The 26,167-nt window shown below is 58.9% G+C and overlaps 1 protein-coding gene across 6 annotated transcripts in view; it reads left to right on the plus strand.

Moving 5' to 3' along the window:
• TNS1 (tensin 1) overlaps positions 1–26,167 on the plus strand; it is a 221,014-nt gene that overhangs the window by 73,914 nt on the left and 120,933 nt on the right. For 2 of the 6 annotated variants that reach the window (XM_036422221.2, XM_045575828.1), the window contains exon 1: positions 17,154–17,353. The exons of 3 other annotated variants lie outside the window; for them this stretch is intronic. Coding sequence is in view for 1 of the 3 variants with exons in the window: in XM_036422219.2 (XP_036278112.1) it covers positions 17,626–17,627; positions 20,873–20,882 (12 nt within the window). In the remaining 2 variants the exon portion in view is untranslated. Of the gene's footprint in view, positions 1–17,153; positions 17,354–17,571; positions 17,628–20,872; positions 20,883–26,167 lie in introns of those variants that run through there. One more of the 6 variants, XM_036422219.2, reaches the window with a different exon arrangement.

The raw sequence follows: 26,167 nt of genomic DNA on the forward strand, positions 1-26,167 counted from the left end.
CCTCTGTGAGAGTCTGGGCAAGTCCCTCCCTTCACCTGTAAGGTGGGGGAATCATGACTGTCCTGGGCAGGAGGGGGGCATCGGAGAAGGGTTTTAAATGTCTGCCTTGGAAGCCCGAGTGGGGACCCCCTCCCCAGGGCCGGGCTCGGCTTCAGGCGCCTCCCAGGACTAGCAGCCAGCCTCCGGGGCCACACCTGGGGCCCCTCTGCTCCCGGAGAGGGAAGGTGCTTGGGCGGCAGTTCCTCTGAGCTGATCAGTTTGGAAGAGGGTAATCCGAGAGACCAACGTGGGTTAACCACAGAGCCCAGGCGGGCATTGTGGCTGTGGGCGCGCATGCCCGTGTGTGTGTGTGTGTGTGTGAGAGAGAGAGAGAGAGAGAGAGAGAGAGAGAGAGAGAGAGAGAGAGAAATACCCTGAGGTCACATGGGGAATAATTGGAGATGCAGGGAGACCTCTGGGACTGATTTTGTTTTCTTAATTCCACAAAACAGGCCAAAAGATCTCATTGTTTTACTCACCGTCGTGATTCTGCATCCCAGCTAGCCACGGCCACAGCCCTGCAAGGGGGTCCCAGCTGCGGAGAGGGCTCCTGAAGTCCTTTGGGCTGCTGGCGGGTGGGGGTGGGGGTGGGAAGAGAGGCCTGGCTTTCCCAGAATTGGAGAAGGAGATGTGGGAACTGGGGAGTAGGGGGAAACCCCGATATATCCCAAGGGCCTCCCCTGCTGAGAGGGCCTTGGCCTTCCCCCACCTTCCTGTGTGCCAACTGACTTCCTTTCCAGAATGGGAAACTGAGGCCAAGGGTAGTTCCTGCTTCAGTGGAGGAGCAGGTGCCAGATACAGCCACCGGGGGCAACCAGATCATTTTCTTAGCCTCATGGAGGACGATTGAGGAGGAGACAGTCCGGAGCCACCGCTGGGGGGTGGTTAAGGCTGAGGGGGTGCCCCCTGGTGGTGGGGAGTCAGGAAGGGGACTGAGGAGCAGCTGGGAGCCCTGGACTGGGATGTGGAGGAGAGTGGTTTGTGTGGCCAGGGGAGGGCCCAGCCTTCCTGCACTGGTGGGTGTGTGTCTCTAGGGGGCAGGATGATGCGCTGAGCTGCAAGGACATGGAGAGTCCTGTCCTGCCTGGCACTGACCTGCAGGCCAACTGTGCCCCCTAAGACATCTGTTCTCACGCCACCCCTGAGCCCACCTCTGTGGGCCGGCCTCTGGGTGGCGGGATGACGGTGCCTAGCTCCAGGAGAGGGGACGGGTGGCAGTGAGCATCCTTGGGCAGTGAGCTCGGCCAGCTCAGCCTCAGTCTCCTCATCTGTAAGATGGAGATGATGAGAACCATCTCTAGCTGGCTGGGTGGCGGTGAAGGGCTTTGGAAACGGTGCACTTTGAAGGGTGACTGCCCTGTTCCTGGCTGGGATGTGAGGGGGGGGCTCCTTTGTGTGAAGTTGGTACTCTTCCTGCGGCCCCCCCTGGAGGGTGGGGTGGGGAAGAGTGGTGGGCGGGGTCTCCCAGGACAACCCCCCCCCCCCCCCCCCCCGCACAGGGGTGTGTCCCTCCCCCACAGGGAGTCCTGCCACTGCTCTCTGCAGCTGCTTCTCCCCTCCCTCTCCCTCCTCCCTCCTCCCCTCCCTCCCTCCTCCCCCACCTCCCCACACGTAAGGATGATAAACTCCCCGCCAGCTCTGAATAGGGCCTGACCTCAGCGGCGAGGCATCTCCCCTCGCCCCCCACCCCAGCCGCCAGCCCTGCATTCCTGGGGAGGATGAGGCTGGGCTGCCGCCACGCACCCCTCTCCGCCTCCTTTGTCCTGGCTGCTGCCCACCTAGTCCAGTCTCAGCGGAGCCTCGAGTGCCGAAGGGCCCAGCTATGGATCTCAGATAGGACAGTTAATAACAACAGCAACAAACAACAACAACAACAACAACAGTGGCTGCCATTTATTAAGCAGTTGTCCCAGGTCCCATGGGTCATGTCATGGAATTCTTAAAACAGCCCTGTGAGGGAGTTGCTATTCCTCTTCCGGTTTTAGCTCGGACAGGGAGGGCAGGAGTGGGACCCGAGGCTCAGAGAGGTCTAGCTGCTTGCCCAGCCTCACACAGTGAGTGAATGGGTGGACCCAGAACCCATTCTGGGTCCTGCTGAGGTGTCAGTCCCCCCACTCCATCCCCCCAGCCCCTCCCAGCAGCTTTAGGCTCCCTTAACCCTGGCTCTCAGTGCAGGATCCTGGTCCTGAGGGAAGATGCAAGAATGGGAGGCAGACTTGCTCCGGGAGTGGGGCCTCCCTGGGGTGTCTCAGCTGCCAGGAGAGACGGATAGGGACCTCCTGGGTGCTGAGAGCTGTGCAGAGGAAGGTTTATCATTAACACCCCCTCCCGCTTCCTAAATGTGTCCGGTTAGAGACCCAGGCGAGCTGGCAGCCCTCTCCGGGGCACTGCCCTGACCCTCCGTCTTTTATTAATATCTCCCCCGTGAGCCTCACATTCTGAGAATATACTCACTCCCCCATTTTTAGTGATCAAACACATTTGACTACAGCTAGGACTTCCAGGGGGCATGGGGTAACCTGCATTTCCACACTAGTGGTGTGTTCCAGCCCGAAGCTCAGAAGTGGGATGTTCTGAGGTTCTGACCAAGGCCTTTAGCCTTCCGTTTCTAGCTTCCTCGTCCCCGAGGGGTCTGACCTCCGCTCAGCTCGCTGTCGTCTTTCCCTTTCTGCTGCTTCTGGGTAACAGCCGTCCAGGCACCCTAAACCTACTGCACAGCCAAGGCCCTCCCTGCCTTCGCTCCAACACACGCATATTCCCGTCTTCCTTTCCAACTCTTCCATCGCTTCATGCTCCCACTCATCTTGTTACCTGCCTGCCTTCGAGGCTCAACTAGCAGGCTTGACTGGGTTCAAATCCCAGCTCTGCCATCCCCTGGCCGTGGAGTCTCGAGAAGCCATGCCTCTTCTCTGAGTCAGTTTCCCCATCTGTAAAATGGGCACGATGCTGTCCACCTGGGAGGGCTGTGGGAGGATTGGAGATAACGGAAGTGCGCAGCCTTAGGTAAGCGCCGTTAGACTCACCGCCATCACTGTCCAGGCCGGCCCGCCGCCCGCCACAGCCCCGGTGGCTGGTGTCTCAGGGCGGCTGTGTGCGCTGAGGGCGGTGACTCCGTGTGGGACGGGGTGTCCGTTTCCTTGCAGGGAGAATGGGGGGAGCTTGCTGCTTTCCCAACTGTTGTCAGGCGGATTCATTCTCCCTCTACCGTGTCCGTCATCACCATCCTACGCTATTACTTCATTAAAACAAACAAAAAAAAACCACCATTTGCTTTTTTAACCTTTTACTCATTCTAATGATTGAGTTTATGGGCTTAATCTACAATTATATGTTCTTAATTCCTTCCTAAGTGCAAAAATAATAAAACAAAACTGTTGAGGCATGCTTCCAGTTAAGTCCTCTTGTGTACCACACGCTAGGAAACACGATGAGACGGGCCACACCCCCTTCTATTTTTTTTTATTTATTTCTCTTTAGTAAATGCTTTCTTTATTTTTAAAATATACTTTTATTGATTTCAAAGAGGAAAAGAGAGAGAGAAAGAAACATCAGTCTAGCTGCTTGCTAGACGAGAGAGAATCACTGCCTCCTGCACGCCCCACACTGGGGATGGAGCCCACAACCCAGGCACCTGCCCTGACCGGGAACTGAACTGTGACCAGATTCGTAGGTTGATGCTCAGCCACTGAGCCGTGCTGGCTGGCCTGTAAAGTCTTTATTATGGGAGACTTAAAACATGCAGAAATAGCAAGAATAGTACACTGTTCTTTGTCCCCACCCCTGCCTCCACCGCTATCAGCTTTTTGCCGTTTTTCATTCATCTGTGCTCCACACTCGCCCCCCCCCCCCTTTTTTTGCCGGCGTGTTTTTATAGCCACTCTCAGACATTATATCACTTCACTGCAAATACTTCAGTGCGTATCATTCCTAGATAAGGGCTTTTAACGTGAACATTACCATAATACCATTATCACTCTCAACGTAATTAATAATCCTTTCTTTAGAGCAGCTAATACCTCGTCTGTGTTCCATCTTCTCTGATTGTCTCAAAAATGTCCTGTTTCAGTTGGTTGGTTTGACTCAAGCAGATGAACTTGGAAACTGTGCTCTAGCCTCTCCATTTCTGCAACAGCCATGCATCTACGCATGTCATTGCCTGTCTTTTCACCGGTAACTGATGACCCGGGATCTCCCTTCCCTTAGTGCTGCCCCTCTCCTCTCCCTGCATCGTGCCCTGTCCGGCCAGCTGTCACACCAGAGCCCAGCGGCCCTCTCCCTCTCAGCGTCTCCTCTCTGGCCTTGGCCTGCCCTTCCCGTCGCCTTGTCCCCGGGAAGGAATGGGGCTTTGGAAGGAGACACTGGCACCTGGCGGTGAAGTTGGCAGGGTAAGGGGAAGCTCATGTGCCTGTCTCCTCAGTGCCTCCTCTGATAAACACCAGGTCCCTCAGATGTCCATGTAAGGCGGCCTGGCTTGCTCAGAGCAGGGGCCAGAGGGCAGGGCCGGAGGAGCTGGCCAAAGGGGCTGGCCGTGGGGTCACACGCTCTGGGGAGTACCGCTGCCTTGTGGGGTAGCTGGCGGGGGGTGGCCACGGCTTCGTGGGACACAACCCCTCTCTCAGCTGCACTCCCCATGGTGGCCCCACCCCTGTGCCCCGGTGCCCTCTGCTTTCATTGCCAGCCAAGGTCCTGCCCTCTCTGGGCGGGCTCCGTTGGACTCAGGCTTGGGATGCTTTTCGGATCCTCCCTGACCCCATGTTCCTGGGGCTGGGAAAGCTGTGGCCAGAGTTCCTGAGACCTGTGGCCTTCCTCTCCCCCCTCGCCTTGCTTCCTTCCGAGGCCTCGCGCTCAGATCTGCCGGCTGTGGGATTGTCTCCCGGCCTGAGTCCCTGGGTCCTCTCCCGCATTCTCCCTGCGATCTGTGCACCTTTGGGGAAGCTACGGCCCTTCTCACGGCTCCTGTTCTGGGAGAAATGCCAGCAGCTCTTGACCTCAGTGACTGAGGGGGCACCCTTGAGAGTTAGGTGTGAGGTATGTGTATGTGCATGTGTGTGTGTGTGTGCTCAAGTGTGTGTGTGCACAGACTTTAGAACTGTGGCCCTAGAACATGGACTGGGTTACAAGGAGGGAAAGAGACTGATGTGAGGGCTGCCTGGGGTCACCCAGGTCCTACAGGACTTTCATTTCCAGCTCCTTGCCTCTGTGTACGACCACAGCTCTCCCTGCTGCCTCTTGCCTTTTGGTATCTCAGGGCCCACCATCGTGTCTCCTTCCCTCCCTCCTCTCCCTCCCTCCCCACCCTCCCTCACTCCCTCACTCCCCACCCCCCTCAACCCACAGGTTGAGAACCACTGCTGTAGAGCTTAAGACCATCGGAAAACACAGATATTTACATTACGATTCATTAACAGCAGCGCAATTACAGTGATGAAGTAGCAATGAAAATAATGTTAAGGTTGGGGGTCCGCACAGCATGAGGAGCTGCGTTAAAGGGCCGCTCCCTAGCAGGAGGGCTTCTGGAGCTCCCCAGGTCTGTGTTTACTAGCAGAGGCCACGGAGGGCGTGTGTTTGCCCAGCCTGGAGGGGCTGGAATGCAGGAGGGACAGGTTGTACTTTGGCCCACTTCTCAGCCCGAACCCAGACCTCCTGTCTTTCTTGTGTGGATGTCTCTGAAGGGAAACCGAGGCCCACAGTGGGCCTGGGGTCCCTGGAGAGGGAGACGCAGAATGGAGGGGAGCAGGCAGGCCCCGGGCCAAGGTGTCTGAACTGGCGGCGCCGGAGTCCGGCTCCTCTGGACGGCGCTGCGGGCGGGTGGAATCCACAGGGGTGAGACACCGGGCCGAGCGTGCCGAGGATGCCTGGGGCCGCTTATCTCGGCCAGGAATGCGCCGCGGTATTATTAGCCGGCAGCCTCTGCCTTCGGACCAACCACCCCGGGAGCATGGCAGACACCTGTCCGGCTCTGCCTGCCCGGACCACCCGCGGGCGTCTGCGTAAATCTCCCAGGCTGGAGGTCACGCATGTGCCTATGTGTGTGAGCCTGTGTGCACGCATGGGAGTGTGCGCGTGTGAGTGTGCATGGATCCATGTGTAAATGTGTGTAAGGGCATGTGCCTGTGCGGGTACAAGTGTGTGTGTGTGTGTGTGTCAGTGTAGATCTTTAGGGCTCTTTATTTATTTATTTATTTAATATATTTTATTAATTTTTTTACAGAGAGGAAAGGAGAGAGATAGAGAGTTAGGAACATTGATGAGAGAGAATCATCTATCAGCTGCCTCTTGCACACCTCCCACTGGGGATGTGCCTGCAACCAAGGTACGTGCCCTTGACCAGAATCGAACCCGGGACCTTCTAGTTCACAGGCCGACGCTCTATCCACTGAGCCAAACTGATCTCGGCTTTAGGGCTTTTTAAGCATGGGAGTTTGTGCGCAAAGACAGAGGCAAGTGTGTGTGTGTGTGTGTGTGTGTGTGTGTTGTGCGCGCGCGTGCGCATTTGCTTGTGTGGAGTGTGTGGGTATCAGTGTGTATGAGTCAGTGTGCATGATGGTGTGTCTGTGTCTATGTGTGCCCTTGCCTGGGGGAGGCAGGAAGCCCCGGGGCTTAGGGAGGGGAGGGAAGTAATGACTGAGGGGAGGCTGATGACCCTGCCAGGCGTGATGAGAGTCCGGGAGGCTGGATGGGGGCACGGGGACAGCAGGCGGATGTGCGGGGCCTCACGGGGGGCTCTTGGCATTGGGGCCACTCCCCTGGATTGCAGTCTCCAAGGCTGCATGGTAAAAAGTTCCAAGACCTACCCGTAGCGCTCACTAGCCTTGTGACCTTGGGCAGGTTACTTCACCTCTCTGAGCCTCAGTCTCCTCTCTGTGATGATGATAATCATAGTACCTGCCTCGCAGTCACTGGGGGAAAACCTTGTGCCTAGGACACACTGAGAACTGGACGAGTGATAACCCGTGGCCACCACCAGCATGATTACGGACCCCTCTGTCCTGTCTCACATCTGGCCTTGGCAGCCCCTCTCTGGCTGGGAACCCCAGGCAGGAGGGGAGACCCCAGCTGACTCCTCTCATGGGGATGGGATAGAAGCCCGGGGTGGGCACAAGATAGGCCCAGGGTCACCACGGAGCCCGGTGGAGCCCTAAGGATCCGGGCCCCTGGCCCCTGGCGGCTCTGGCCACCATGTTGCACTGCTTTTTGTTCATATTCCTGGCAGTGCCTGGCTGGGAGGTGAGGAAAGTCTCTCAGGCTTTTTCCCCCGGGCCCACCCCAGACAGCTCAGGGCCTGTCTGTTCACTATGCTGCTTCTTCCAGCACTGAGCCCCACGTCTTGTCTTAATGGCCCTCCTGTGAGGGCTCTGCTGTTGAGCGCCTCGCTCCCAGCATGAATCCTGACTGTCCGCCAGAGGGGAGCGGGGCCCCAGGAGCCTCAGGATCCTTGCTTCCCCCCCCACTTCTGCCCGAGAGAGCTGGCCATCTCCTTCTGGACTTGGGTCCTTGCCTCTGTGTAGGCCACCCCAGCTCCACCTTCTGCTCCCAATGCCAACCGGACGGGAAGGGAATTCCTAGGAAGCACCGGGCTCATTTAGAGGGGTCCCTACCTGCCCTCCCTCTGCCCCTGCCAGCACATCTTACATCCTTCTGGGCCTCCCTGGAGCTCCCAGGTGCCAGGATGGCTGCCGCCCTGGGCTAGCAGGCCCAGGGCATGGCCAGGAGGATGGAGGTGGGAGTGGGCACTCTGGCGCCTGGGCAGCGGCAGGTGGGGTCTGCCAGGATCCCGTATTCTGGGCAAGCTGAGATTGCCCTAGATGCCTGCCAGTCAAGACTTGTTTTTTTATAATCACCATCGACTACTGGAAGAAGAAGAAGAAGGAGGGGGAAGAAACACACAACAACAACAGCACAACCACCAAACTTTTTTTGTTGGAATCTGCGGTTCATGCCGATTGGCTGTACATTACTAAACAGGCAGCTGGAGCTCGGCCAGCGAGGGTGCTGGAGCCAAGACTCACAGCCTGAACACGGTGTTCCCGCCACAGCCGTCTCCGGGGTCCCTGGGGAGGGGCACCCAGAGGAAGGGGCTGCCGCTGCGGCCCTTCGCCTGCTCATCTTCCCGCCGCGGCCTCTGGTCGTCTCTCCGGGAGCATCCTTCACCCGGACGCGAGGGCCCTCACCGCCCAGAGCGCTCCTTCTTCCTTCGTGGTGGAGTGGACGGGCTCCTGCGTCCCTCCCAGTGCGGGCGAGGCCCATGCCGGCTCCCCGGGGGCTGGGCACTGGGTGGGAGCTGGACACCTGGTTTCTTGGGCTGACCCTGCTGAGCTCCTCCTTTTGGGGACCCTGGGCCTCCCTGGTCCTCAGTGTCCACAGCATGACAAGGAGGGCAGTGCGCTGGGCCGCTCCAGTTCTTGTCGGCATGTGGTGAGCCCTGACGGAGCGGCCCCAGGAGAGCCGGGGGTGGCTGTGTCCCGGAGTGTGGAGCCCTCCTGCCCCTCACCTCCTCGAGCATGTCTCAGGCAAGCCCTGTGCGAGGGGCGGGCCACAGGCCCTACTCACTCTGCTCACAGCCCCTCCGGCCACCTTGGAGCTGACCAGGGTCAAGGCCAAAGGTCTGAAGGCGACCTCAGGGAGAGAGCAGATGGGGGGTTCTGGAGTCGGGGTGAGTGCCATCGTGGTGAAGCCGACGTGACACCGGGGTGCACAGCTAGGAGCGCAGCGTGAGGGCCCGGGCATGCCAGGTGGGCCGCCGCCTCCCACAGGGGCGGGCTGCCGCCGGCACGCGTGTGGCTCATTGGTTTGGGAACCGAGCCTTAAGGATCTCTCTCTGAGCCTCCTGGAGGTAAGACGGCCTAGCGGTTGGAAGTACGGACTGGGATTCAGTCCTGTCACCACCACTTTGCTGTCTTATTATTACTGAGTTGGGGCAGTGACTTCCCTCTCATGTGGGAGCCTCTTCAGTGGACAAGAGCAGGTTAGGATGACACGTACTCCCAGGGCCATGTGAGGGGGAGTGAGTGCGTGTGCGGCTTTGTCACAGGGCCTGGCACACAAGTGCTAGTTGGTTAGGCTTGAAGCCCTCCCTCCCTCCCTCCCTCCCCCTCCCTTCCCTCCTCCCCTCCCTTCCTCCCTCCCTCCCTCCCTCCTTCCCTCCCCTCTCCCTCCTTCCTCCCTCCTCTCCCTCCCTTCCTCCCTCCCTCCCTCCCTCCTCCTTCCTCCCTCCCTCCCTCCCTCCAGCACATGGTTCTTTCCCTTCACAGGACTCAGCCGGCCTCATGTGTTTGTATTGTTGGTTTGGTGTCTCTTTCCTCTTCTGCCCTCCTTGAGGGCAGGCGCTCTGCTCCGTCTGGCTTTGCTCATGTTCCACCCGCTGCCCAGCACGCAGCCTGCCCACGGCAGGCGCTCACAGCGCGTTTGCTGAGTGAAAGGGTGAATGAATGAGGGAGGGAGGCCCAGCTGGAAACGGACCAGGCCCAGAGGAACACCTGGAATGTGGGAAGATCCAGAAACTGTGAAAGAGCTGGGACTGTCCAGCCTGTGAAGCAACTACTCTGGGAGCTTGTGAGCTTGCGTGCATGTGTGTGTGTGTGTGTGTGTGTGTGTGTGTGTGAGAGAGAGAGAGAGAGAGAGAGAGAGAGAGAGAGAGAGAGGGAGAGAGAGGTTTGGATGCACTCTGAAGGGATGTGCTTGCTGAAGCAGAACCAGGAGCCCAGAAGGCAGGTTTCCACGCTGGGCGGGCGGGAGCTCTTGGTGCGGGGGTGTGGGGATGGGGGACCTGAGGGCTGTGGAGTGCAAGGCTGGCTGAGCTTCTGCCAGGCCCAAGGACAGCCCTGCATCGGACGGGGTGCAGACTAGCCAGGCCCGAGGTCCCATGTGCTTCAGTGGAGTGGCAATCGGCTGAGGTCTCTGAACTTCAGTTTTCTCATCTAGAAAATGGGGTTAGTTATGGTCACTATCCACAGGGTTGTTAGCAGGTGAAAATGAGGGAACATCCATAAAGGTCCAAGAACAGTGCCGGGCACAGTAAACTCAGGAAATCTGAGTGTTTATTAAACAGGGCCAAAGAGACACATAGAAAGGTCAGGTGAGCCGTGACTGTGGGGTGGGAGGGGGTGATGGCTTCTTTGAAGGAATAGGATGTGGGCAGAGCATGGAGGGAGCATGGAGAGCTGCTCTGTGCTAGACTCTGCGCTCAGAGCGGTTAAGTCACTTCGCCGAGGTCACACAGGCAGTGGGTGGGCTGGCCAGGCTTCAGACGTGGTAGGCAATTCCAAAGCCTGGATTTTCTCTCCTCAGCTCCTGGGCTTTGGGAGGATGGGACCAGGTCTCTGCGAGTCTCGGACCCGGGAGGAATAGCACCTCATTGCAAGGTGGAGCAAAGTGATGGCTGTTAGTTACTGTCTGTGGGGTGAAATCTGAGTCCTCAGGAGGGAATCTTCAGCCCTCTCCAATCCTGCAGGTGCTCTGGGAGAGGGTGGGTGGTGAAATTTTGTCAGCTCATTGCCACCGAGCACAGGGCCAGGAGAAACTCTCCTGAGGAGCATGGGAGGAATGAGGTTAGATGTTACGGAAGAGGAAGGGTGAGATGAGCAGTAGATTGAAGGGTGCCGGGAAGGGAAGCAGATACACTACAGAGTGAGGAGGTGGGAGAAGGCCATGAGGGGATGGGAGGGTAGGGAGGAACTCAAGGTGTAGGGGGAGTTGAGCCAGTGGGCAGCTCCAATCTTTGGGCATGGGGCCTGGCTGGGGCCAGTCCCCCTCAGGGCTCCTGGGCAGTGGGGAGGGCTGTTTTGAAAAGCACGCAAGCCAGCCTGGGGCAGTGTGTGGGGAGCCAAAAGTTCTGCCACTGGCCCAGCTCCTTGTTTCCTCCGGCCTGCGGCCGGCTCAGGTAAAGGTCAGCTCTCTCGCTGGGCCCAGCATATGCCCCACTGACCGCACCACAGGCCTGGCCTCCTCAGGTTGCTGTCCTGCCCTTAGCAGCTGCTCAGCTTCGCGCTGTTTCTGCTTCTTTGACACTCAGAGATAAATGGGAAATAGTACCAGACTCCAAGGAATTCACAGATGAAGGGGCAGAGAGACAGTGGAGGTGCATATGGCAATAGAATAGTCCCTGGCTCACTTTCCCAAACAGTTTATCATCTATTTGATGATGCCTGCTGTGTCCTCTCTTTATCATCTGGAATAAAATCGGGCCCAATTTCTTTAACCTTCCTTGTGTTTCTATTCCACAAATATTTACTGAGTGTTTACTGCTGTCCTCCTCTGGGTGTCCTTTGATTTATATAGTACAGAAGAGGACACATTTCTGATGATGTCTGAGCAAGATGGAATAAAGTGCACCTCCTTTGGTCTGGGTTCTATACCTTTATTAATATAACCCAAAGTACACTTACTGAACACTGTTGTGTTCAGCAGGGGGAAGCTGTATCCTACTGCAGGATACAGAAAACAGAACTAAATTTCTGTTTTCATGAAATCTTAGAGCTTCCCCTACATGAACTATTATTTATTCTGTGTGTGTGTGTGTGTGTTTTAAAATAACTTTTGAACTTTAGTTCAGGACTTAACCCCAAGAGAAATGTTCCCTTATTAATTTTAGCCTGTGTGTAAAGTCAGTTTTGCATGTCAATGCATTTCAGCATCTTAGCTCTTCTTTCTGCCTCCCTCCCCCCACCCCCCTTTGTGTACTTGGTAAATCTCCATTCTTCACGTAAGTTACTGATAAGGATGTTGGACAAGCCAGGGCAGAGGATGGAGCCCTTTGGCAAGTCAGGAAGTTGACACTGATCTATTAATCAACACCCCGAGGAATCCACTTTCGTCTTCAAGCATGTCATCACCGTTCCTGCCAGCACCATCCTGAAACCCAGAGAGGCAGGTCTGGGGGATTCCTGGACTGTCCAGTCCAGGAGCCTTATAGTATCGGGGTCAGGGTGGTGGATGTGGCTCTGTGAGGCAGGTCCATGGCCCTCTGAAAAGATCCAGGCGGAAGCCAGCGGTCAGCATTGGGGTTGGCCTGAGAAGAATCCTGCCTGGAAACTGAGGCAGGCGCAGAGGAGGGCGGGCCAGCAGGTGTCTCAGAAACAAGCTGTTCGCAGGCTGTTTTCCCCTGCTTTCCTGTCTTCTGGTCCTCTGCCCTCAGACCAGGGTGCAGGTCTGAGAGGAGGAAGGTGGGATGGAGGAGGCCCCTGGGGGAGTGTGTGACAAGGGGCTGGATGGGGGGGGGGGGAGGAGAGTGGAGCCTCTTTCTGCACTTTGAGAGATAATGGAAATGTGTGCAAATGAGATGTGAGTAGGGGACGCTGGTGGTAAGAAGGAGGTGCCCCTGCTCCAGCCTCAGTCCAGCTTGGACCGTGATGACCATGACGAATAGGAAGGGAAGTGACCAGTGACCCGGGCTGTGGAGTCCAGCCTCAGGAAGGGAGGGAAGGGGGACTCTGGGACAGCAGGGTGGTCGTGGCTTCTGGAGTCTGCTCTGGGGAAGCCCTGGTCAGGAAGGTCCCAGGGTGTGACCCCCACCCTGGGAAGAGAGCATCCTGGGGAAAGGCCCCAATCATCTGTCTGGGGGTGTGTGGGAGGGCCGTGGTCAGAAGGGGGAGGATGCAACCCAGATGCATAGACATTGACCCAAGCCTTCGGTGACCCCCCCCCCCCCCCCCCAGGGTCTGGATCCCACCTACCTGTGTTGTGTTCAGCAGGATTCGGAGGCCCAGGGCCTCCCTCCGGGGTACCTGGGCATGTGGCCCTGCTTTCTCTGTGTGGAGAGGGAGGAAGGGAGTGGGGCCAAGGGCACTAGAGGGGTGGCCCCTGCCACTCTCCTGGAGGCCTCCCCTCCCCCATCCCAGGAAGGTGAGTGCTTCTGGTCAACTCTTAGCCCAGCTCAGAGGAACTTCCCCTTAGTTGTGTAAAAACCCGGGAACCTGTCCCCTGGAGGGTGTAGGTCACATGACACGATGCCCTCCAGAGGGAGCCCTGAGGCCCGGAATTCCCAGTTGTGTCATGTGGTGACACAGTCTTGAGTTGGAAGATGTGGGTTCCAATCCTGTGCTTTCACCAGCTGCTGTGAATTGGGGTGAATCACTGAGGTGCTGAGAGCCTGCCTCTGAGGCTGCAAAAGAGTCAGAGCCACTTCCCAAGTGTTCATGGGGGCCTGCGAGGAAGAGCACGCGGGAAAGGTCCGGTGCAGGGCAGGCACTTAAATAATGGTGAGAATAAGATGAAGGGGTCCCAGCTTGTGTGGCTCAGTGGATATAGCATCGGCCCACAGCTGAAAGGTCCCTGGCTTGATTCCCGGTCAGGACACAGGCCGGTTTGCTGGCTCCATCCCCAGTAGGGGGTGTGCAGGAAGCAGCCGATCAATGATTGTCTCTCATCATGGATGTTTCTATCTCTCTCTCCTTCTTTCTTTCCCTCAGAAATCAATTTTTTAAAAAAATGAAGGAAGAGAGGAGAGCTGTTCCAGGTCAATCCTTACCCCCTACTGTGGGGGCTGGGTGGCCAGAGAAATCTGGCTTCCACACTCCTGGGCCGTCTTTCTCTGGACTCTCTTTGTCCTTCTCTGTCTCTCTGTGTCCCTCTGTCCTCCTTTCTGTTGGGTCCCCTCATTTTCCAACGAAGGGCTTCACTCGGCCCCTGGCCCCGGCACGCACCATTCACTTTGCCTGCGTTTCTCAGTGGCCTCTGTGTGGCTCCGCAGCCGCCCCCACCCTCAGTTCTGTCTCTTTCCTCCTTCCGGGCCCCTGTGTCTGACCCCCTCTGTGTCCCACTCTCTCTCCTCCTGGTGCTCCTGCCCTCTGTTCCTCCAGCTTCTGTCTCCTGTGAACAGGCATCCATTGACTGCTCCCTGGATGCCAGGCACTGCCCTGCTCCCGTTGGGTTCTGTGTGTCTCCGTGCCTCCTGCTGCCGCCTTCTCTCCCTCTGCCCCACAGGCCTCCCGCCCTCCCATCCCCCGCTCCACTGGGCTCCAACACTGGTGTTATTCAGTTTTATGAGAAACCCCCAGGCCTACCCCTGAACGGACCAACCACAACTGGAACCAGATGTGCAGTGCTGCACATGGGGCTGGGAGGGAAGGAGAGAGGGAGGGAGAGAGGAGGGAAAGGGGTCTGGGCTGGCTCGAGGGGACTGGGGGACGGGAGATGGGAAACCCTGGGAATGCTGGGCCTCCATTGGCTGGGAGGAGGAGGAGTGGGGAGCGGAGAGAAAAGGGGCCGAACAGGCGTCTGCACAAAGCAGTTCTCACTGTGTGTGCGTGTGTGTAAGTGATGTTGGGACAGACACTGGGGAGACCGGGGGTGGATGACCATTTGTGGGACAGTTCCTGGAAATAAAGGGAAGGCTGCTCCTCTCCTTTGAAACCCTCCAGCTCCTTGATTTCCTGCCTGTGTGGTTTCTGGAGACTTGCTGAATCCATGGTTCTGTGCCCAGGTGCTGGGAAAGAGGGGGTGACGTTGGGGTGGGGATGTGGTGGGGTGGAGCATTTCACCACCAAAGCCTGCCTGAGAGCAGCTGGAGAAGGGTGTGTCTCAGAGTCCCCTGGACCCGCTACTGACCTGGGTGGGTGGGATGCACCTGGGACATCGTGTATCTAATGGCCCTGTGTCTTAGCATGGACAGTTTTCTGTCTGTGATTATATAGCTTTGAGGATAAAAGTCTGCCAACAACGATCTTGGTGCAACCTTTTGCAGAATTAAGCATTATAAGTGCCCCTCTATCCCATTTTTTACCCGTCGCCCATCTGTCCATCTCATCACCCTTCACTCATTCATTTCACCTTTGTTGAGAATCTGTTATGAGTCAACCCTGTGCGAGGCACTGGGCAAACTAGGAAAGGAAGAGAGATAAGGAATCTTCCCTCAATGAATGGGACACACAGAAGTGCACCAGTGAGTGTGTATCTTGGCATCAGTAGATGAGCAAGAGCCAGGAGTGCTCAGAGGGGAGGGTGCCTACCAACCGGGATGGCTGAAGGACCCATGAAGGGTGTGGCTTTTGAGTTGAGCTCTGAGCACTCATGAGTAAACTCAAGAGGCAGTGCCAATCACAGGGGGCCTGGATGCCCTGTCACAGAGCTGGGACCGGATGGCCGGGAGCAGGGGTGGCGTGTGTGTGTGTGTGTGTGTGTGTGTGTGTGTGTGTGGAGCAGGGGGTATTTGATGTCCATCGGGATGACAGCGGGTGAGGGTTGGGAAGAGTTGGAGAGGATGACACTTCTGCTGTGCTGTAACCCAAAAGGGGCACCTTTTATTTTCATAACAGACTCGCTACCCACCTCAAGGGGAGCCTAGATTGCTGACGTGAAGTCCTTACTCACTTCCCTCCTCTGACTACGACTGATCCAGCCCAAGAGCAGCCCTGGGGCTGCAGTGCTGTGGGGTTAGGCAGGAGAAGCCTGTTAGGAGTCACCTTTGCCCCAGAGTCGGGGCTGAGGAGGGCTGGACAGGGTCCGGGAGGCCTGGGCCAGGTCTCCTTACTTAGTCCAACCGCCTCGGAGGGGAATTCTGTGGGGCCTCGCTCCTTCCAGCTCTGGCAGTGCCCCCTCCCCCCGCTCACAGACCGAGGCTGCCGTCAGGGCTGCTAGGTTCTGTGATGCCAGAATTTGGGGCGCTGGGAGCCCAGGCTTCCTGGGAGGGGATGGCGTCATCTGGCTCTGGTGGGAGAGGTGCGTATAACGACCCTCTGCTTCCACCTTCTCCACACGCGGTCCTGGGCAGTGCCCCTCTCCCAGCCAGCCTCAGGGTCTCCCTGTTCCCGATGGGGCCGGGGAGCAGCTCTCGAACATGCTGACCATCTCCCCTGTGACGCCGGTCCCCCAGATGCCTGCCCCTCTGGGCCCCTCCCCTGGCACTTTATTCTTTGGAAACCTGAAGCCTGGGGAGTGGTTTGGTTAAATTAATAACATCGGTGAGTGTTAGAAGTGAAAAAAGATCCTGAATAACCTTGGCTCCAATCTCATTGTACAGTTAGGGGAAACTGAGGCCCATAGGTCAGTTCCCTGGCCCAAGACCTCACAAGGAGGTGGGCCGGGGGGGCGGGGGCGGGAAAGAAGGACCTTGCAGTCTCTGAAGGGCTCCCACTCTCTACCAGCCTGTGTTGTCTTGGACAAGTCACCTCACTGCTCCAAGGTCACCTTCTTCAGCTAACGTGGCAGGTGACTCCCAGATTCGGTGAGAGAGAAATGGCTTAAGAGCCTGGCATGCATCAGGGGGGCAGCAAATGAGCTTCCCTTCCCCTCCCCGTAACCCTATCCGCATCTTCACTCTTGTCATTTAGATGGCACTCCGAACTTCTCAAATCGCATTTCCCCCAACCTTTTAAATTATAAAACCATTTGTACATTAAAAAAAAAAAATGTTGAAAGGATTTATGGTAAACACCGTGGATTCTGTAACGAACACTTGGGCACATTTGCTTTCTCCCGTTTCAACTCATCTTATTTTTTGATGCGTTCAGAGGGAATGGAAGCGTGCATCTTATTAATCAGAGTTCAATTCACATCACTTTGGCTTGTACAGTCACAAGTGTCCATGAGGAGAAAACAGGTTCAGAAGTGAGATTCTAGCCCAGCCAGGGTGGCTCAGTGGGTTGGAGCATTATCCTGTGCATCAGAGGGTTGCCAGTTTCATTCCTGGTCAGGGCACAGACCTGGGTTGTGAGTTCAATCCCCAGTTGGGGCGCTTTCAAAAAGAAACACGATCAATGAGATTCTCGGTCCTCAGCCACAAAATGAGTGCTCTGTAGAAGGTGAGGGTCGTGTTTGTCGTCATCATCATCATCATCATCATCATCGTTACTATCATCATCTCACCAAACATCCCTGCCCACCCAGCAGCCCTTTGGCCATTTCTGTGCAGCTGCGTCTCTCCCATGGGGTCCTGCCCCTTTTCCCTATTTCTGCCCCACAGCCCTCTGGCCCCTCCCTGCTGGTCCCCGGGGAGGCTGCTGGGCTTGCCCTGCTCCTGGCCGCCTGTGCCCTGCTGCTGCCAGGCTGGCCGGGCCGGGTGTGAGCGCTGCAGGGGTTAAAGGAGGCGGCCGAGGGGCGGGCTGCTGGCGGCTCCGGGAAGGAGGCGGTGCGTGCTTGCCCGCCAGCCACCGCCAGGGGAGGGATCTGGGCGAGCAGCGCCCTCGCTCAGTTGCTCCCAGCGGTGGCCCTGGGGCCAGCTCTGCTCCCCGTGCCTGCTCCCCACCTGGACACAAGGCTCACTCACGCCTTCCTCTTGGCAACCAGCTTCTTGCCAGCCACAGCTGCTGCCCCGTCACTGCCCACCGCCCTGTCCCCTGAGCCTAGACCCACCCCACCCTGGGGCTCTTCGGCCAGAAAGGTGAGTGTGGGGGTGCGTGTGCTGCTGGGCTGTCCCCCCAGATGCTGTCAGGACCGCTGATCTGATTGATGGCTGATGGGGTGGAAACTCGGAGAGGAGGAGGCCAGCCGCCCTGGTCACATGTCTGTGGGCTAGGCTAGCCCCTCAGGCCAACCTGTCAGATTTTTGTGGGCATGTTTGGGGTGCGGCTGTCCATGCCCTGAGGGAGAGAGGCCAGCTAGGAGGAGTTTTGTTTGCTGGGGTAGTGACTGGTGTCGGTGGCTGCTGGGCCCATGAGGGGAGTGGGCAGGGACACGTCTGCCGGGAAAGGGGGTGTGTGGAGGACTTGGTCTCCAGCCTTCTCTTCCCAGCTGCCGGCTGTCCCGGGGATGCGGGGGGAGAGGCTCGGGGATGCCCAGGGAAGAGGCCCCGGAGGAGAGCAGGCGTGTTCCCTCCTGCTTTCTCTCCCTGCCACCTCGGGAGCTGGTACGGGGCCCCTTTCTGCTCCTTGGGGTTCTTCTCCCTCCCATCTCTCCTCTCCCACGGGCTGGCCATGGCCGGCAGGGAGGGCCTGGCAGGCCCAGAAAGGCTGGAGTTAAAAAGCACCCCCTCTGCTTGGGTCCATGCTCCCTTGCCCATGGGCACAGCCTGGCATGAGTGCCCCCTGCACCCTCCTCCAATCAGCAATCTGCTCCGTCCTCACCGCTCTGGGCATAAATGGCTAATCCAGGTGGTTAATGAACAGACACACACAGCTGCCTCTCGCTCCCCTCTCCTTCCTTCCCCCCACCCCTGATCCCACGGTGCCCTGCTTGTCTCCCCCTCCCAAGCTGGAGAACCCAGAGAGAGCTAATCCCTGTCCGTCCCTCACCCCCGGGTCAGGACCAGGGCCAGGACTGCCTGCCCAGATGTGTCCTACAGGAGGAAACTGGGAGGGGAGTGGCCGAGGGGCCAGGAGAGCCTGCTGTGCTCCCAGGCTGGGCTCCCTGCGGGGGGTGCAGCGGGTCAGAGGACAGGATGGGTGCTGGGGAGGGGCGGGCAGGATGGGCGGCGGTGGGTGAAGCCGGGAGGGGGAGTTGGAGCTGCGTGTAGGTTCTCTGGGGACAGGGGCGTCTTCTGGAAGCCCCAGGGCCTGTTCCTTGTGGCCACGCCAAGCCAGGAGGGTCAGGAGGGTGTGGAGGGCGCACTCTCTCCCATTGAGTCCCTGCCTGGCCCCTTCCTGGAGCTGCCTGGGTGGGGTGGGGACCATTGTGGCTCTGAGCTGGCCTTAAGCTGCTCTTACCCCTGCCAGCTGGCAGCGGCTTCTGTCTCCCCCACCCTCACTGTCCCCCAGGACCTCAGCACTGGCTATAGCTGAGCCACCTCCGCCCCACCCCCTGGGCCAGGGCGTGGAAGGGCGGACCTGGACCCAGCCCTGGCTGGGAAGCGGGTGGGAGGGCTCCGAGAGGGCCCGGGGCTGGGTTCCTATGTGGGGTTGGCCTTGACTCTGCTGTCCATGGAGGGACGGGGCTGGGGGGGATGGGGGGTGGGCCTCAGAAAGTCTAACAGGATCGCCAGTGCTGACAGCCGGACTGTGATCGGTGGTGGAGGAGGCAACTGGGGACCCCTGCCCTTGAACCCTTGTCCTCCCCCTCCCTCATCCTGTACTTTTTCACACTCCACTTTCCTCAGAGCGCCAGCGGAGTCTCCCCGGAACCTGTGGTGCCCAGCGTGACAAACCCAGGGTGCCGGTGGCCAGGCGGAGGGGAGCTGGGCTGGGGTGCCGCTGAGCTCAGAGCTGAGGTTCCCACTGGGTGGCCCTCTTCGCGTCGGCCTTGGGGTTTGGGAACTCTCGGTTCCGTTTCTTGTGAGGTAGGAACAGAAAGCCGAGGGGCGAATGGACTTGTGTTGGTGAAGGAAGCTCGGCGCCCGTGTACCGAAGGGCTTTCTAACAAGCCTGGCGCGCCGGCGAGAGCAGGGCTGGCTGCCTTGTAAGGTAGTGAGCTTCCCGGCTTGGGGGGAGTGCAGACAGAGACTGGGGAACAGCTCAGAAGAATTCCTGAGTTGGGATGTGGTTAGAAGGGATGACCTTGAAGGTCTCTTGGGATGCCGAGGTCCTGGGATTCTCGGAGCTGGGAAATTCTCTGACACTCGGATTGGGGAGCAGAGGGGGGTGGCCTCTGGCCTGGGTGGGTGCGGGCGAGGACCTTGCAGGGCAGGGCCGCCAGGGTTGAGGAACAGAGAACCCGCTCCCTGCCCTCACCCATTGCTCAACCATCCACCGGTCTGCCCCAGCTGCTTCCTGCAAAGATCCTGCGTTTCTTCCGATTACTCTTGTCCTGCTCCCGGCCTTGCCCCGCTGGTTAACCCCACAGGATCTGGACAGGCCTGCGGGCTGCGTGGCACTCTGGGTCAGCCCGACGCCCTGAATCACAGCCCGTCCCCCCGCTGAGCGGCCAACTCAGAGCCACGTGCCAGGATGGGGAGGGGGCGGGCTGCTTCCAGGGTGGGCAGCGGGAACCCCCGCCCAGTTTGCGCACCCCCAAAGAGGGGCCTCCAGGCCTGCCTGGATAGGGCAGGCAGAGGGCAGTGCCAGGACCCAGGATGCAGAAGAACTCAGGGGCAATTCTTCTTTAAGCCTCAGTTTCCGAATGTGTGAACAACAGTGTTGTTGGGGCAGCTGAAGTGGTTGTGTAACTAGCAGCGGGGTGGGGGGGTGCGGGTAGGAACCAAGAGTGCGTTCTCCAGGCCTCTCAGGGGAGCAGGGGAGGTGCAGGCCGCCTCACCCCCTGCTCTCCAGACCTGTTTTCCTAGGTGGGTGTGCGTGCGTGCGTGCGTGCGTGCGAGTGTGTGTGTATGTGTGTGCAAGTGTGTGAATGTGCGTGATGTGTGTGTGCATGAGCGTGTGTGTATGTGTGAGAGCGTGTGTGTATGTGTGAGAGTGTGTGTATGTGTGTGAGCATGTGTATGTGCATGTGAGCGCGTGTGCGCGTGAGCGCATGTGTAGGAACATGTGTGCATGTGTGTGCACATGCGTGTTTTTACGTGTGTGTATGTGTGTTGGCATTAAAGATTCCTGTACCCAGCCTCCGCTGGCTTGGGTTTCCCAGGCTGGGAGTGTCAAGGTGGGCCTTTGGGTTCCCTCCAGCCCATGCCCGTGACCCCTTTCCCCCTTACTAGAGAGAGTGAGGGTCTGAGGCCACCCCATCAGCCCCTCCTCCAGTCAGGGAGGAAGTCCTTTCCCGTGTCTAACTCCAGGCCCCTGTCCTGAGCCAGGGACCAGGTGGGGCTGCTGAGTTAGAACTTGTTCACTCCGGTCCCGCAGAGACTCGGAGCGATGGCCGGGTGGTGGGGCAGGACAAGGGGAGGCTGGATATGGAGAAGTGGAGGTCGGAGCAGTCCCGAGTGGGTGGGGTGGGGGATAGGGGGCAGGCAACAAAGGCTCTCAGCTGCAGGCGATCCTGGCTCTCGGCTTCTTTCTGGGCCCTAAGTCTCCTTCACCCCAGAACGGGCACCGAGGCCACGCTGAGGGCTGTGGACTGAGGGACGGCAGAGGGGTCCGGCAGGAGAGGCCTCCCTCCCAGCTGCTGGACTCTGAGGAAAGCAGATCAGAGATGGGTGTGGCGTGCGGAGAGGGAGCGCGGTTTGGGATACGGGAGCCGGACTCTGTCCCCAGCGCCGTACCCCCACGGCCCCGGCTCCTAGCGTTCAGAGCTATTAGGCATGCAGAGGTGTGGGCACCGCTGAGCTGGAACGAGGGCGGTGGGGGCGGCCGCACTGCCAACCTGGTGGCCATGCCCGCCTCCTGGGTGCCCCTCCATTATGCAGGGTCACACCAGCCACTCCGTCCTCCCTGCAAACAGCCCGCGGCACTTTCCCAGCACGGCAGGCACAGCGGGGCCGGGTGGCTGTCTCCAGTTTGGTGTTTTGGCCCTCTTCCTGCTTGTCTGCACCTTGGTTTTCCTCCGGGAGGGTGCCGGTCTCCGCGGGGCTGGAGCTGGTGTGGGCTGGGCGTGGTGTGCCCCAGCCAGGGCCGGGCTGGCTGTGATCCCTGCCTTTTTAGGGCCTGAAGCCTGCAGCTGGACGCTCTGGGAGGCAGGAGGGACTGGTCCGGGAGGGCGGGGTGTCGGAGTTAGTGGGGACAGAGGGGTTTTGGGAATCCTGTTCTTCTTCCCAAGGGGAGGGTCCCAGTCCTACATCCGGGTCCCCTTCCCAGGCTTTCTCCAGCAGAGAACAGGGGACCCCTCTGTTTTCCTGAACCTGGCAGGACGCCTGTGTGTAGCTGGGTGACAGGCTCCTTGAGGGCAGGCCCGTGCCTTTTGCCTCCCTGGCAGAATGCTGCTCAGCAGGAATCGACGGACGAAGGAGGGAAGAGAGGCGAGGGGTTTAGGCAGGGCCTGGGGAGGGCTGGCTAGACCGGGAAACAGGGCTTTTCACGGAGCGATCGAGAGAGAGGCGGGAAGGGTGACTCTGGAGGCAGGACGGCCCTGTGTGGCCTCGGCAAGTGACTGAGCCTCTCTGAGCCGCTGTCCCCCGCCGTAAACGGGGTAATGACAGTATCTGCTTCCCAGGGCGGCAGAGAGGCTCCGTGAGCTAGTGTATTTAGAACGCTTTGAACAGTGCCTGGCACACAGTAAGTGCTCAATAAATGACGGTGGTTGTTATTACTGTGGGTGATGGCGGCGGTGTGTGTTCTCCCAGGAGCCCCCTGCTTCTGTCTTATCGCGGTTGTTCCTCTCGTAAAACAGGAGGATTATGGGACCGGAGAGCAGAGGAGATGGTGGGTCATAGCATCAGAGCCCAGAGAACAGAATTCCCTCCTCTCTCTCTCTCTCTCTCTCTCTCTCTCTCTCTCCCCCCCCCCCCTCTCTCTGACTGGGGTGGGGGAGGGGGGGGAGCAGGGAGCTAAGGGAACCTCCAGAGGCCTTGTCTGCCCAGGGAGCAGATGTTTATGGAGGACTCTGAGAGAGTTGTATCACTGTAAACAAGATGCATTCTTTCTTATAAACCAGTCCAAGCTCCCCTTCTTGGATCCCACGATGAGAGGATTGGAGACTCCTGTGCCCGGCAGGGACCTGCCCTGGCCTCCAGGCAGGCTGCTCTTGACCATGGACTAGACTCATAGGGGTGGGATCTATATTTTAAAGTGGGATTGCCAAAAGTCTGCTGCAAGGACCCTTCGGGTCTCTCTGAAGTCTAATCTGCGTCTCCTTGCTGCACCTGTAGTTCCTTCGCCTGTTGGCAGGAGGTGTGGGAGAGCGGCGGCCAGCCCTTCCTGCACGCTGTATCGGAAAGCTTCGAACCCGTGGCCACACTCCCTCTCCAGCTCAGGCCCCTGCTCTCTCTGGAGTCCCCTGCTTCCCGGAGCCCCTGACAGTCCTCGTTAGCAGCAGGGCCAGCCCTCAAGGTTTGCTTAAGCTGCGCTCCCCGCCTGGGCCTCGCTCCCACCCAGGGAGGCTGGGCTCACTCGGGGTCAGGTCAGGGTAAGCTCCACTTCCGGACCCCTGGCCCACCCAGCGGCAGCTGCAAAAGGCATCAGCTTTTTCCCGGAGAAAGAATGGGCTCGGGCTGCTGCTGCTGATGACAGCTGGGAAGGGTTCCTGAGCTCGGCCGGCCCTGCCCCATGCTGCTTCCCCTCCGCAGTCCCTGCTCACCTCTGCTCCATTTCTGGGCCGTTGCTCCCGTAGAGGAGGGGCTCACCGTTAACCCTTCACCTTGACCGGACCCGGGCGATCCTCTGGTCTGTCATAACCCTTTAAGGCACATGTGTCAAACACAAGGCCCGCGGGCCAAATCCGTCCCGCCAGGCCTTGCAATGTGGCCCGCACCGCGCTGTCATCACTGCACTCCACTGCGTTTCCATCACAATGACAGTTTATGACTGTTCAGTAAACCATTCAGTCCGCGATTTAGGCTAGATTTTAGATTTTGGCCCCTTCTCTGATTGAGTTCGACACCCCTACTTTAAGGGGAGCCGTCAGTCTATGGGGTCGGCACATGGGGCTTGGTGCTGGGGTGGGGGTGGAGGGGAGGGCAGAAGGCTTCAGGGAAGGGTGAGAGAGCATGTGTCCCTGTGGCCCAGGACTCTGGATGAGTCCCTTTCCTCACTGTGCCTCAGTGGCCTTACCTACAAGGCCAAGGGCCGGGGAGACTCTGGGCTGGAAGTCCGCGAGTTCATCCATCTCCCTGCAGGAGCCTCCCCTGCTCCCGGCTTCAGACTTCACCTTGGATTGACCTTGCTTCCCTCGCGGCCCTGCCCCCACCTCTGGCAGTGGCTGGCAGGAAGTCCTGCTGATTAGGGCCCTAATCACCGGCTGAGCCTCCCAGAAACAGCCGTGCTGGTTGAGCAGAGAGGAGTGGTCAGGAGGGGGGTGGGCACAGGGAGAAGCCCCTTCCCAGGGGCTGGGGGGTGCGTGTGTGGGCACATGAGGCCCCCGGTTGTTTACTTAAAAGCCTTCTTGGCATTGACACTAGGGGGACATAGCGGGTGCAGGGGGCATGGCGTGGGGCCTGGACCCCCAGCCCCTCAGGAAGCTGGGAAGTGTGGGCTAGGGGGAGGGAAAGGGGAGCGGAGAGAGGGTTTCTGCAAAGTGCAGAGGGGGTGTCAGGCAGAGACAGTGCACACGAACTGTCGAACTGTCGGAGTGGAGGAAGCTTCCTGGGGAGGTGCCGCTTGGGGTGGGTTTGAAGGCTGAGGAGGAACTCCGCAGGAAGGAAAAGGGACAGAGACCTCGTTAGGCACAGGGGAGAGCGTGCACAAAGGCATGGGACGCACCTGTGAGTTCGGATCAAAGAATATTCTGTCAGACAGGCTTGAGCCCCACTCCCAAGCTTGCTGGCTGAGTGACCTTGTTCTGAGCCTTCGAGTCTGCATCTGTGAAATGCGGTTAACGTTCCACCTCCCAGAGTGACAATGGGGATGAGAGGAGACCCCGATGGCGAGGTGCTCAGCTCCGCGCCTGGCACAGGAAGTGATGTGCACGGAAGGGTGGCTGTGGAGAGAGCCTGGAGGTGCAGCGTGGGGTCCAGCCTCGAGGATTCTCTGGGCCGTGGTGAAGAGGGTGGCGGCAGAGAGTGTTACCATAGGACCGTGGTCAGCAAACTCATCCGTCCACAGAGCCAAATACCAACAGCACAACGACTGAAGTTTCTTTGGAGAGCCACATTGTTTAAACTTAAACTTCTAACGCCACGTCTTCAACATAGACTTCCCCAGGCCGTGGTACTTTGTGGAAGAGCCAGAGAGCCGCATGTGGCCCGCGAGCCGCAGTTTGCTGACCACGGCCCTAGGAGAAAGTTGACGAGCTGGTTATTTGGTGAGGTTATGAGGGCAGTGGTGAGGGAGACCTGGGACAGGCCCTAAGCCAGGGCCCCTGGAGTCCCATGTTCCAATTCCTCAGCCCCTCGGGACGGGACATCTCCTTGGAGTCTTTACTTCTCTGGATCTGGAGGCCGAGGAAGCGCAGAAATCTCCCGGGGAGATCTTTCAGGCCAGACAGAGCCCTCCTTGGCAAGGCTCCCCAAAGGCCGAGACAGTAGGGACAGACTGCAGCAGGTGGGAGCGAGGGCAGACTGCAGGCAGCTCAAGTTTCTAAGGACCAAAAGGCTCCTTTTGGAGGCCTCCTTCGCCATCCGCCTGGCATCAGTGGGCCCTCACTGTTCAGTGAACAGCCTGGCACTCAGTGGGCCCTCACTGTTCAGTGAACAGCCTGGCACTCAGTGGGCCCTCACTGTTCAGTGAACAGCCTGGCACTCAGTGGGCCCTCACTGCTGCTCAGTGAACGGCCTGGCACTCAGTGGGCCCTCACTGTTCAGTGAACAGCCTGGCACTCAGTGGGCCCTCACTGCTGCTCAGTGAATGGCCTGGCACTCAGTGGGCCCTCACTGTTGCTCAGTGAATGGCCTGGCACTCAGTGGGCCCTCACTGCTGCTCAGTGAATGAGTGGACAGGAGTGTCCCCCGCCTCGGCGGAGGGGCCTGCTTGCTCAGAGGCAGCGGGCGCCCCCTGACTGTGATGTTCGCAGGGGCCGCCTGTCCAGAGGTGAAAGGGATGTTCAGTGTTGCAGAATCCGGGGGCCTGGCCTGCCGCGGGGGCTCCGGGCTGCGTGGATGACGGCGTGGGTGGAGTTTCAGGAGCTTTAACTTCCCGGATCCAGGACCTGTCATAAGGTGGTGTGGCACGGGGATCCAGAACACAGGCTCTGCGGCCGCATTGCCTGCGTTTGGATCCGGACTCCGGCTCTCACAGCCTGTGTGGCTGTGGACAGCTTACCTGATCTGCCTGGGCTTCGTTTTGCTCACGGGTGAAAAGTGGGAAACGGATACAACCCAGTCCTGCACGCAGGCCGTGCTGTGTGCCCTTGCTTATCATTACTGCTATCGCTCGCTGTGGTTGGTGCAGGGCTTCAGGGCAGGGCTGAGGGCAGCTGCCGGAGGAGGCTGGGGGTAGAGGCTTCTCCGGAGAGCGGTCTCTGCTGAGGCCCGCTGAGCCGAGCGGCGCTGAGCTGAGCGTGGGAGCGGAGGCCGTGGCCCGGCGTGGATTCCAGGCTGGAGCCCCGGGAGAGCGGTATTCACACACACACACACACACACACACACACAGCGGGGGAGGAGAGGTGTCCCCAGCAGGGACCGCAGGAATCCCTCCCATCATCACGTGCCAGAGAGCCCGGCCTTTGAGCTCCAGGGCCTCCAGAAGAGGCCTGTGGTCCATTTCCCTGCCTCCGGGGCCATGGAAGGTGATTGCTCTGCACTCAGCCTCCGGCTGGCTGCAGCTCTTTTTCTCCCTTTTCATCTCGTTTCATCTCGCCTTCAGACCTCCCGCCTTCAGGGCTGTGGGATGAGCAGCTGTTCTGC

The sequence above is a fragment of the Pipistrellus kuhlii genome, unplaced genomic scaffold (assembly GCF_014108245.1).
Source record: "Pipistrellus kuhlii isolate mPipKuh1 unplaced genomic scaffold, mPipKuh1.p scaffold_m20_p_7, whole genome shotgun sequence".
Classification (NCBI taxonomy): Eukaryota; Metazoa; Chordata; class Mammalia; order Chiroptera; family Vespertilionidae; genus Pipistrellus; species Pipistrellus kuhlii.